The following is a 12326-nucleotide window of genomic DNA, read 5'->3' on the forward strand; positions in this document are numbered from 1 at the left end:
ATTGGGCGTACACTTCCAGATAAGGTGTCCATCCATGTCCTCTATGCTGTGGAAGGTGTACCCAGGTTCATGGCCTCAAAACAAACCAGCAGACCAAGAGCCTGAGAGTGTCAGGCCAAGTGCAAGACAACCTTGTAACTGTCTGCCTGAAAAGCACCTCCAAGCCTTGGTGCCTGGAGAGGGACCCCAACTACAGATAAAGAAAGGTGGGTAGGGGGTTTACATACCTTCCAGTCTTGACTGGAGAAGAACTTGGGGTTAGGCAGTTTCCCCATATGGGCGACCAAAATGTTGAGGTTTAGGGGTGATGAGACCCTGAAATCACAACATGTGGGTCCTGCCCAAAAGAATTCAACCCAAGCCTTCTTTCAGTCAAAGACAAGGTTTATTAGAACATGTGTCATATTGGGTAGACTCTTAAGGAGTCTGAACATTAGTGAGCTATTGGCTAGATTTTAAGAATCTGAGCACCTTAATAGAGACAAAAGGACCTTATATACAGAAAGACTATGGGAGGGAATCTAGGAGGGGTCAAGTAGTCTTTAGGGACTGTGAGGTAGTAGAATGTCAGGGACCTGGACCATGTGGCCAAGGGTAAGTCTAGTGTTTTTCCTTTTTGGGGTCCAGATCTCAACCCCATCACCCCCACTTCCCACCCTTAGTCCTATTTAGGCTCCATTCTCCCTTGGCCATGTGGTCCAGATCCCTGGCATTCTGTTACCTCACAGTCACCCCAGCTTACTGGCCACTTCCATCTAGATCCTCCTTAGACCCCTCCTCCAATCACCCCAAACCACTTAGCCACTCCTAGATCCCTCCCACAGTCTTTCTGTATATAAGGTCTATCTGACCTCCATTAAGGTGCTCAGATTTTAAAGATCTGGCCCACTTGCATTAGCAATACAAATGCTTAGATTCCTTAAGAGTCTGGCTAATAAGATGGATTCTTTAAATCTCACTCCTTCCCCCCATTGATGTTCTAATAAACTTTGTCTTTGGCTTGGGTTGAATTCATTTGGGCAAGACCTGTGTGTTGTGATTTGGACCTGCATTGTCGTGAATTTCCCATTGGTTGACCAACAGATAAATGAGCAGACCTTGACAAACCTTTCCAGAGGTCCTCATGAGTACACCTATGGGCTGGTAGAAAGGTAGGCTTTAAGCCAGCAACCAAGGCCACTTGTTTGGTCAAGTGCTCATGGTCATCTCCCCATGTTGGGCATTAGAGGGATGACAAGGGAGAGAGGGGAAACAAAAATAGTTGGGGGACTTTCCATGTAATTGAGTCACTTCCCACATGCTGGGCTTGGTTACCATAACAAGGAAAAATAAAGGTAGAGGTCCTGTAGTTAGCTTTCTATGATTAAGCAAGTGAATTTTACAATCTGCAGTTTATAGCTCTGGGGCCTAATATAACAGAACTTATGATCACCATCCCTATCATTCATATCAAACTGATTAATACTGATTGGAATAAAATAGAGGTCCAATTAATCATCTATCACACTGGTACATAGTAGGCACTAAATAAGTGGTAGTTATTATTGAGAGAGATTCAAATAGACTGGTCAATGAGAAGTTCATTATCTCAAGTACCACTTAAAGCCACTTTAGGAGACAATGAGATTCAAGTAGATTGGTCAAAGAAATCAAAGAAATACCAAAACTAATTGAGGCCCTTGGGCTCCTCTGTTCCTAGGGCTGAACAATGGAATAATGATTTGCATAGCTAATACTCTAAACTCTGAACTAGCCCAGCCTCTTTGCCTAAGTGTCCCTGGTTACCTCATCTCCCTACCCAGGGCAGATTTTCCTCTATAAGAAGCCCTCATGGTTAGGGGGCTTCTCCCTTAATCTGGTGTCACCTGAAGCCACATCTCCCTTAAGGAAATAGGAGCCTGCTTGGTGTGTTGTTACCAGGAATAAATGCCTTTACTTGATTTGGAGATAACCTGAGCAAATTCTTTTAAGACAACGTTTTGGGGTGCCTCTGAACCTCAACATTATTATTGTTATTATTATTTTGTCATGTGAGATATGGTTTTGTTCTCAAAGATTATTTTTTCAATCTTTGCCCAGTGTTAGCTTTATACCAACCACCTTATTGAGATGAATGCCCAGTTGGACAGTTGTACATGATTAATGTAGATAACATTTTCCATAAATCTGAGCTACCTTTCCAATTTGCTGACCTTTGTAATGCCCTTGAATGTCTTGGACTTCATCTTAATTGAATGGGCATGGAGTGGGTATTATATTTCTGTTTCAGCACCTTGGAAAGAAAAGACATAATTTACCCTCTGTGGGAAGAAGAGACACCATTCCCAAAGGCTAGAGAAGAGATGAGACTGGTGTCACTTTCTGCATGAGGCCTCTTCAGGTCCCCTCCTACTTTTCTAGCTGCTGGTGTCTTCTCCCACAAGCTTACTTTGTATTTGTTGTGTATTGCCTATAGACATACTATGTTCTTTCCCCTTTCAGAATGTAAACTCCATGAGGACCCAGACTTACATTTTTTTTATTGGCAAGGCAATTGGGATTAAGTGATTAGCCCAGGGTCACATAGCTAGCATCAATTGTCTGGTCTGAGACTGGATTTGAACTCAGGTCTTCCTTGTGGAAAATGTGGTGGGGGATGTTGCTTCTGCATATCACTCAATCAGGTGTTGAACCTACGTGACAGCATTGGAGTCAGTTTGGACTGGGAGGGAGTGTGGGAAATGGCTGGTTTTCATTTCCACAGGAGTGCAGTCTGGGGGCTAGGTGGAAGTTGAACAAAGGAAAGCCATAAAGTGGATTTGGTGGGTGAATGGACAGACCAGCAAAAACTGGTTCTGAGTTTAGGTATAGATTAACATATCTGTATCCCAAGCAGAAGGGATGTGAGCATACCCAAATAAGGGTCAGGGTGGCCAAATTGTGGGGAGTGGGAGATGTAATTAGGGGTAGAGACTCACATGGGAAAATTAGGTGCTTTGGATAGGCTGTAACTTCTATAGTACCTAGCCAATGGGGAAATGGGAAAGTCAAATGGGGAATAGGGAATAAAAAGGTGTGCATGTATCCACATATGTGCTCTTGATGCAGTTTAGGGGTTTAGGGGTCCTGGGACCCCAAAATCACAACACACGGGTCCTGCCCAAAGGAATTTGACCCAAGCCTTCTTTCAGCCAAAGACAATGTTTATTAGAACATCCATCATATTGGGCAGACTCTTAAGGAGTAAACTATTGGCTAGATTATAAGAATCCCAGCATTTTAATGGAGATGAGGTGGATCTTATATACAGAAAGACTGTGGGAGGGACCTAGGAGTGGCCAGTAAACTGGGGTGAACAGAACTCCTGGGACCTGGACAATGGAGCCTAGCTAGGATTAATTATGGGAAATGGCCAGGGGCCATAGGGAGGTAAGACAATGGATTGGGTGTAGACACCAATTGGGAGGGGAGATCAATTGAAAGGCCAGTTGATGGGATTATAACCTCAGGTGAAAGCCAGAGATTTGGCCATGTGGGAAATTCCGGGGTTTTTCCTTTCTGGAGCCCAGATCCCAACCCCATCACTCTCACATGCTTACTCACACATGTGGGAAGACCCACCTTCCCAGGTCATTAATAAAGTTTCTTCCTGATTTAACAATGGCTTCATGGAATTCGTGATAGAGCTAACACTCCTGACTCCAGGACCAGTGCTCTATCCACTGTGCCATTTATCTGCCCCCCAGATTTACTTTTGCTGTAGTGCCTCCTGTGCCTAGGCCACAGGAGGCCTGATTGGTATATTTGTGTGTGTGTGTTGGGGGTGGGAGTAGGGGCAGGGAATTACTTTCCCTGGAAGGAGAGACAAGAATTGGGCCTTCCAAGGACCAATAATTGATAATTGTATACATATACTTTGACTGAGAACTAACTGGACCTGACCTGGTTTTGGTTCCCTGGCCAATGAATTGACTGGGGTTCTGATTATTTTGTAAATCTCCCAAACTCTCCCACATTCCAAGACTCCCAAGCTTTCTTTATGGACTTTTGCTTGTTATGCAAAACAACGTACCTGGTGAAACTGAGATACCTAACCTGTCTCACCAGCAGCCTAGTCATTCTCTCTTCCTTAGTACCTGCCTTAGGGTTTATAAAACCCTGTTCCCAGCCCTCCTCCTGGGGTACCCCAGCACTTGCTGTGTGATTCCCTGGGCTGCAACTCACTTGCCACAATTAAAGACTTCCATTTTGTTGTATTGACTGTTTTCATTAAAATTCAGGTTAACAGTTCCCACTGACATTTTGAGGCCCAGATATATAATTTCCAAGTTGTTTTATCATTTGTTCTAAAGTGCAAGCTTAAATATGACAATAGTCTTTATTAGAAAACAAAAAACATGCATTGTCTCAGTTAAAAGTGAACAAAGAGTCAGAAGAAACTGCATAGAACTTTCCAATTTTAATTTGGTATTTTCATTGCTGACAATCCCAGCTTTCTGACATGTATACTTCCAGCAAGTGGTTGATATCCTTCTTCAGGCAGGAAGCCCAGGGTGTGAATTGTAAACATTTTTATACTTCCCTCATCTTTCCATTATTGACTGTTGTCTAGCCATCATGGCAAGCCTTAAGTCTTCAGAAGAATCTTCATCTGTTATTCCAGTGTGTTGTCTTGTATCTGGGTTTAACAAAAGTACCATGAATTTTTTTTTCTTTTTTAAAGTTTCATTGCTGCCTTTTGCTTTTGCATCACACTTGTTTTTCCTAAATTGCTTCTCCCTTCCCCACTATGTAAATAGTAACAAAGAAAAACATTTAAGGAAAGCCAATGAACACTAGGGCAATGTCTGACATTGTGATTCGATCCATTTCTGATGGCTCTTGCCAGAAATGATCTTGAGTGCTAGACTGAGAGGAAGTGTGCTTCTGAAGAGGTGGGGGGTTTTGGGGTGCTCCTAGATGCACAGAGGCACCCCAAGATCGTGGGAAAAAGCCAGATCTGCCTGAATGAATTCAACCCAGATCTTCTTCCAGCCAGAGAAAAAGTTTATTAAAAATGAAGCATATAGGCCAGACTTCCAAGGAACCCAAACATCAGTGATCTAAATGGGGGCTAAGGTGGTCAGGTAATGCTCATAAGCAGGCTTGAGAATCTCAGCTTCTGGATGTGAGAGGTTCTCAGCATCTGAATGCGGGCTGGGGGCTAAGGTGGTCAAGCCAGGTGAGCATGAGGCAGTCTCAGCCTCTTGGGCATGAACAAAGCTCAGTGTCTGAGTGGGGGCTGGGGTGGATAGGCCACATGACACCTGTGAGGACGAGGGGGCATGAGGTTCAGCCTCTAGGCTTGAGAACAGCTCAGCGTCAGAATGGGGCAAAGATGAGTCTTAAGTACAGAAAGACTGGGGGAGGGGTCTAGGAGTGGCCAAGCAGTTAGGAGTGGCCAAGCAGTTTGGAGTGACAGGAGGAGGGGTCTGAGGAGGGGTCTAAGGAGATCTGAATGGGAGTGGCTGAAGTAAGTAAGTAAGTAAGCTGGGATGAACAGAACTCCTGGGTCCTGGACCTCGTGGTGCCTAGCTAGGATTAAGGGTGGCCAGAGGAAGGGAGGGTGGGGTTGGTTGGGTCCTTTTAGAAGGTAATAAACAATGAGAATAGATAATGAAGGGAGCTGAAAGGGGAGAAGTTTGCTTTCAAATGGAGATAAAGAGGGACAAACAGAAGCCAGGTTCTTTTTGGGGCCAGGAAGGAAAGCGCATTTGAATAAGATTTCAAAGAGAGAATCTAAATGTTTTAAGGTTTTTCGGGGAATTGTAAACAAAGGAGCCAAATTTCTTTTGAAAAGGGGCAAAAAGGTAAATCTCTTCACTTCCTGTTTAGTTATCCAGAACCAAAGCCATTCATTCATCAGAGTTCAACTGCTTTTTAGTACTATCGTTTATGTTTTTGTAATCATTGTATATAGTGTTCTCTTTCTTTACTCAGTGTCACCTTATACAAATCTCTCCGTGTTTCTCTACATTTCTCATATTTTTATTTATTGTGGTATAATAAAACTCCATCATATTAATAACCATAATTTGTTCAGCCAGTCTCCAATAGACGAGTACCTATTTTCTTCCAAGTTTTTTTTTCTACCTCAAAAAGTGCTGCTATGAAAATTTATTTGTTTGTATGGATGTGACAAGAATGTAATATTCACTTCTCTGTCAAAAGTTCATATTGACTATAAGAAAGCCCCTCTCTTTGAACAAACCTAGGCAAGCCACTGCATGCCTCCTCTTGAGGTTACTTACTCTCAACTAGGCTCCACACTAGGGAACTACATATCTCTATAAACAGACTAGCTTAGGCTAGCCACAGCTAACCAATGTCCCTGCCTTATTAAGATTTATGGTGAGTTAGACTCACTATAGACATAAAGGGTAAAACAACCAGGATGAGGTATGTTTTCTTATTCCAGATTGCTAAATGCCCCATGACCAGGCCTTTCTCCCAATATGACACTCCCCCTCCCCTTCTTTCCTCCTAAAAGTATAAAAACCTTTTCTATAAGTTTTCTTGTTGGACACGCACATACTCAGATATGGTTGACCCAGGGTCGTATGCTGATGACCCTAATTATTTCAATTAAAGATGCCTTTTTCCCTCCATTAATGAATTTAATTTATTTCAGGACTATGAGATGTATACCGCCTTTTTTTTTTCCCCCGAGGCAGCATAGTATAGCGGATAGAGAGCTAGCCTTGAAGCCAGGGAGATCTAATTTAAAGTCTTGCGCCTAGCATATACTGGCTACATGACCCTGGGCACATCTCCTAATGTCTCAGTGCTTTATACAATTCTAAGACTATAAGTTATAGAGAAGGTGCTGACCTACATTGGTAGAGGGAGCTTCTTCATTTGGTACTTCCCTATACCATTGAAATCATAAGTCCAGTGACCATACCTATCCCTATATTTCTGTCACTGATCTCCTTGGGGCTTATGCCCAGTAGTGGAAGGGCTAGGACCAAAGGTTACTAACAGTCCAGTGTCTTCCATAATTACAAATTGTTTTCCAGAAAAACTAGAACAATTCTTCCCATAATCCTCTCAGTACTGTTTCCAAGTTTTTATCATTTTTGTCAATTTGATAGGTACTAAGTAAAAACAACATTAATCTATCACTCATAACAATAAGGACTAAGACAAAAGGCTGATGAGAAAGTCTAGGTGAAGCCATCAACTCTGAACTGAAACCCAAGGATTTGACCATCTAGACTTGAACCATTTCTTGGGCCTACCTTTTCTCCTATTTTTCTGCCCTTGAAAATGAAAAATAAAAACTCCCTTCCTTGGCTCCTAGAACCAACCATTGGTCACTTGAAATTCACACGTGGTACCATCCCAAAGAAATGAGGCAAAGGAAAGAAAATTATAAATTTATAGCTGGAAGGGACCTCGATGTAGTTGTTGTTCATTAGTTTCAATCACATTTGATTCTTTGTGACCTCATTTGGGGTTTTCTTGGCAAAGACACTGGAATGGTTTGCCATTTCCTTCTCCAGTTCATTTTGCGGAAGAGAAAACTGAGACAAACAGGGTTAAGTGACTTCCCAGGGTCACACAGCTACTAAGTGTCTGAGGGCCAGATTTGAATTCATAAAGATGAGTCTTCCTGACTTCAGGCCCAGCATTCCATCCACTGTGCCACCTTGCTTCCTTCCATAAGGGACCTCAGAAGTCATCTAGTTTAACCCCCTCATTTTACTGAAGAAACTGAAGTCTAGAAAGATCATGTGACTTTCTCCTATGCCCTAGAGTCACACACAACTCATACTTGTCCTTGGAAGTATCTAGCTAATCCCTTATTTATGACAGTCTGGTAATTCAATTACTCACCATGGTTAAAGTAATGTTCTTCCATAAACACAGAATTTTGATTCTGAAGAGAGAATAAAAAATAAGGAAGTCACAATATTATCAGTTTTGTGGAGAAGAGGAGAGCTTAGCCCCTTCCTCCTGGTGCATTATTTATATTCACTACTTCTTAAGTGTTATTTTCACTGCCCAACCCCCCCCCCCCCAAAAAAAAAGATTCAGTAAGGAGAGGACATTATCGTAAAAATCTTCCAAACATCTCAGGGACCATAATTTGATAGTTCCTATTACACTGATAAGAGAACTCAGTAGTCTTGTACTATTAAAAGTAACAGCTCATATTTATATAATAACTTTGTGAGGTAGACAGCATAAATATTATTATTACCATTTTTCAGATAACCTGACAGCCTAAGTGGGGCTAAATGAGCCTGAAATCACACTCCCACATTGAGAAAGCCTAATTGACAGCAATCAAACTAAAGACAAGGTCCAGAAAGTAGGCCTCAGGCTAGGTGGTCTTTGGATGTTACTTTAATATTATGTCCAGGCCAGTTTAAAACCTAGAAGTGGCTGACTAGGCTGTATTAATGATTTAAAGGACATTTGTAACCCTTAGTTATGACATCCAAAATGGTGTTAAATATACTGAGGTCCACTTTTTCATAAATCCTATATGAGTTTTTTGAAATTTTCCTTCCTGTGCAGTCTGTTGTTATCAACCTGGTTTTGTCCCCATGTGCAAGGATATGAAGAGCCATACTTGTCAGTGTATTATCATTGCTGAGTGTTTGTTTTTAGTAAAAGAGGATTTAAAATTTTTAAAAAATTATCTGTTTCAATGATTAAATCTTGATATACCCAGACCTTTCATTTGCATTCATTAGTATGAATCTAGTCTACAATATTTGTCATAGTTGGCAGAATGATGATTTTCTAGCTCCTTAGGAAGACAGATGATAGTAGTGTGGGAAGGAATTTGATGTTACAATTAACGTGATGCCCCAGCACTGGGCTCGAAGCATTACTATTTCAAAAGCTCTTGAGTTCAAAGTCCTAAACTGACTTCATTAGGATCAGATGGGAGATGGTGATGGTGATGATGATAGTGATGGTGATGGTGGTGATGATTTGACCTGTCTGGCACATATTGCCTCCTGTCTTTCCCTCTTGATATCTTGATGCTTAAAGTTAATTGGACTTGCCTACCCTGTGAGTTGCAGTTGGTTGATAGTTGGTGGGGATGGCTGTCCCCTTTTCCAAAGGAATTGCTTCCCAGGATAAGGATAGGATCTGTGAGGTTGATCTGGGAGATGAGATTATCCTTAGGGCTCTTGCTCTTTTATGCCTATTGGTGGCAGCTGGTCAGCAGCTGTTGCTGGTGGTGATAGGGAAATTGAGCCCTTTCTCCACAATGATTTCTACCCTCAAAGATGGCTATGGGGACTGGGCTGAAAACAAGTCTAATGGGCAGTGAGACACTGCTAATCTCAAAGCTCTTGGCTTCTGAAGGGAGATGGTAGTCAAGGTAGTAGTGGTAGTTTGACTTGCCTGGCATATGCTGCCTTGTTAGTCTACTGCAAGGGGCCCTGTTGGCTCACTTGTCCCGTGAGTAGCAGTTAATTGGAAGCTGGAAGGGATGGCTGGCCCCTTTTCTATAGGAGTTGCTTCTCAGGATGATGGCCATATAGTTTATGAATGTATCATTATGTTTCAATTCCAAACCAGAACAACTAGATTGGCCTGAATCAAGTCTTGCCTAGAATATTCTCCCCTATGATATCTGACTTAGCATTTCATCTATAGATTCTCAAGGGAAAAGAAATGAGCGACTCTATGAGGCCTTGGATTAGTCACTTGAGAAATGCATAAAATATATGTATAGTATTGTATAATATCACGTGTTTGTATGTGATAGTTATTTGTGTATATTCTCCCTTATTAGATTGAGCTCCTCCAGAGCAGGGACAATCTTTGTCTTTCTTCACATTCCTATGGCTTAGCATATAGTTGCTGCTAAACAGATGTTAACTGACTTATTGAGTTGGTCTTTTCTACTTAAACTGTAATTCATTGGAACTATCATCTCTGTCTTTTGTACCCCTCTCCAGTAAATACAAGTTTTATACCTAGAAATCCCTGAGAAGAGATAAAGCAGATGAATATATTGTATCGTAAAGGCAGGAATAACCAGCACAAGAATGATGCAGTAACATTTCATTAATTTGGGGTGAATTGGTCTAAAGTCCTAATCCCTTTTGTCTTTTAAAGAAATTACAGGATTCCTTGAAGGAAACATGCTTTTAGTAACTTTTGCATTCCTATTATAACATGAAGGCCAATATATTCTTAGCAAGTGGAGGACTATAATGGCCCTTGACCCACCTACTCTGGAGTACCCTGTATGGGGTCAAAAGAGCCCCAGTCCCTTTGCAATTAGGATCTTTCTTTGCTACCTGAGGGTATCCAAATTGGCATATCAGAGTCGAGGCCCTGTGCCCCTTAGGTACCTTCTCTATTCTTCCCTCAGTCATGCCTAACTGCCTGGACTAAGGGTTTGGGGGAGAAAGGAGATGGCCTGGACCCCATTCTATCCTCCATATAATTCTCCTCAGTCATGGACAAAACTCTAGTGCCACTTGCCACCTAAGAAGGACACATCATCTTCCCCTGTCCAACCTGTTTCTGGTGGTCAATGTGTGCTTGAATGGACCTGCTAGCTTAACCTGTTGCTTCCTGCTCCATAAGTCTTGGATATTTCTAAGACTCATGGGAATTCCCCTCAACATACCCAACCTTTGACTCTGTGGAAGTGGATTTCCCTCTTCCCTGACCTTCTAAACAGAGTCATGTGAAAAATGAATATTTTTCTCTTGTATTTAATGATTAATTATTGCTTTTTTCCTATAATCAAAAGTTTTATAAGCACATTATTAAATGTTAAATAATAGATTGATGCTGGAACACCTGAGGTTATTATAGTAAGATGCAAGTATAAGATTGAGCTATTTGGCCTAGAACTTTAGAATTAAGTATTTAGCCTTGACATCTGTTACTAGTATATTCCTGTGTAAGTTAGGGTCCTTTAATTCCTCATAACGGTATGGAGATAATTAGGCCAAGGGCTTGTAAAACCAGGGTATTATTCTGTTACTTAGTTAATATCTTACCTGTCTCAGTTTGTTACAATTAAGTAATGTTAAAAAAAAAAAAGAATGGCTTGTGGTCTATCTTGTAAATGCCTTAAACAAAGCATCCACTTTAATTAGGGGTTATTTATTTGAACATGACCAGCAGTTGGAATTGTTTTATTGTTATGTACTGTTTTAAAATTTATCAGTCCATGTATTATGTATGTATTGGAGTCCATCTTTTTATAAAAGTGTTCTATTATTAATTCCTTAGTGGAATCTCATCCTCCTGATGGGTCAATGAATGTGAAGAATAAAACTAAAAACTGGGTTCTAATTTTAAATGAATGTGAAATATAAAAACTGGGTTCTAATTTTCATGTTTTTTATTTGAGTTTCTTAAACATAACAATTGGCCAAGGTTCCAATTCTTATTTTATAATAATAGAGACATAAGGGTTGAGTTAACTTCTATTATTTGACCTGATTATGGCAAGGTAATTTAAAATTGTGTTAAGATCAATCTTGTAGGAGAGTGAACACAAGAAAGAGGATCTCTACAAGAAGACAGTCTGCTGGGCACTGCTTGAACAGTACTCAGACCAGAAAACTTCATCAGATGATATCCCTCCCAGAAGAGACTTCTCAGCCCTTAAATGGACAATTTATTGTTCACTTTTTTCCCTATGCTATTCACTTACTAAGGGGACTGCTCCCTTGATTTGTCAATGTGTCAATCAATTTCTCCCTCCCTTCTCCCATATTGTTATAAGTCCCCAAAACCCCTTGATGAAGTATTGACGATATCAATCAGTGATTCATTGAGAAGGCCACACCTCTCATTAGAATCAGATGGAGGAATGTGAAAAATGATTTCTCTAGGTAATCTGTGTCTTGGAAACTCAGAGTTCCCTCCACACCCTCCCCCCTACTGCAGCCTTTTGTCCAAAGTTCTTCAGAAGGACATTTCTGATAATAACATTGCACTAAATATTCTTATCTTGGTCAGACTCCAAACCCAGGACTGAATTGATTTTATCCTACGTAGGTTCAGGTGGAGACAGATTCCCAAGACTGGGGGCGGTATTTCTTTTGCCCAGATGGTGGGTGATAACAACCCTGTTGACCAAGATTGAGTGACCTGGGTCATGTACTCAAAGACCTTCATTTTAATATTTTTATTAATTTTAATCCCAGTATGTTGACCAATCATGGTTGATTGGCATCCCTTGGGAACACCTACTCTTTCTAAGGGCATATAACTATGTACCCCAAAATCCCAAATTAAGCCAGTTCTGACATGGCCTCCTTAGGGGAGCCCAGTTTTGGACTGTAACTCCAATGCAATGCATGTCAAGC

General features: G+C 41.1%; 1 protein-coding gene across 1 annotated transcript in view; it reads right to left on the reverse strand.

Moving 5' to 3' along the window:
* Positions 1-4466: 4466 nt before the first annotated feature.
* LOC114052337 (transmembrane channel-like protein 5) overlaps positions 4467-12326 on the reverse strand; it is an 82294-nt gene continuing 74434 nt past the window's right edge. The window contains exons 21-22 of the mRNA XM_027874889.1: positions 7858-7900; positions 4467-4657 (exon numbers count right to left, since the gene is read on the reverse strand). Coding sequence (XP_027730690.1) covers positions 4563-4657; positions 7858-7900 — 138 coding nt within the window. The 3' untranslated portion in view covers positions 4467-4562. The remainder of the gene's footprint in view (positions 4658-7857; positions 7901-12326) is intronic.

The sequence above is a fragment of the Vombatus ursinus genome, unplaced genomic scaffold (assembly GCF_900497805.2).
Source record: "Vombatus ursinus unplaced genomic scaffold, bare-nosed wombat genome assembly UNPS02014807.1, whole genome shotgun sequence".
NCBI classification, from domain to species: domain Eukaryota; kingdom Metazoa; phylum Chordata; class Mammalia; order Diprotodontia; family Vombatidae; genus Vombatus; species Vombatus ursinus.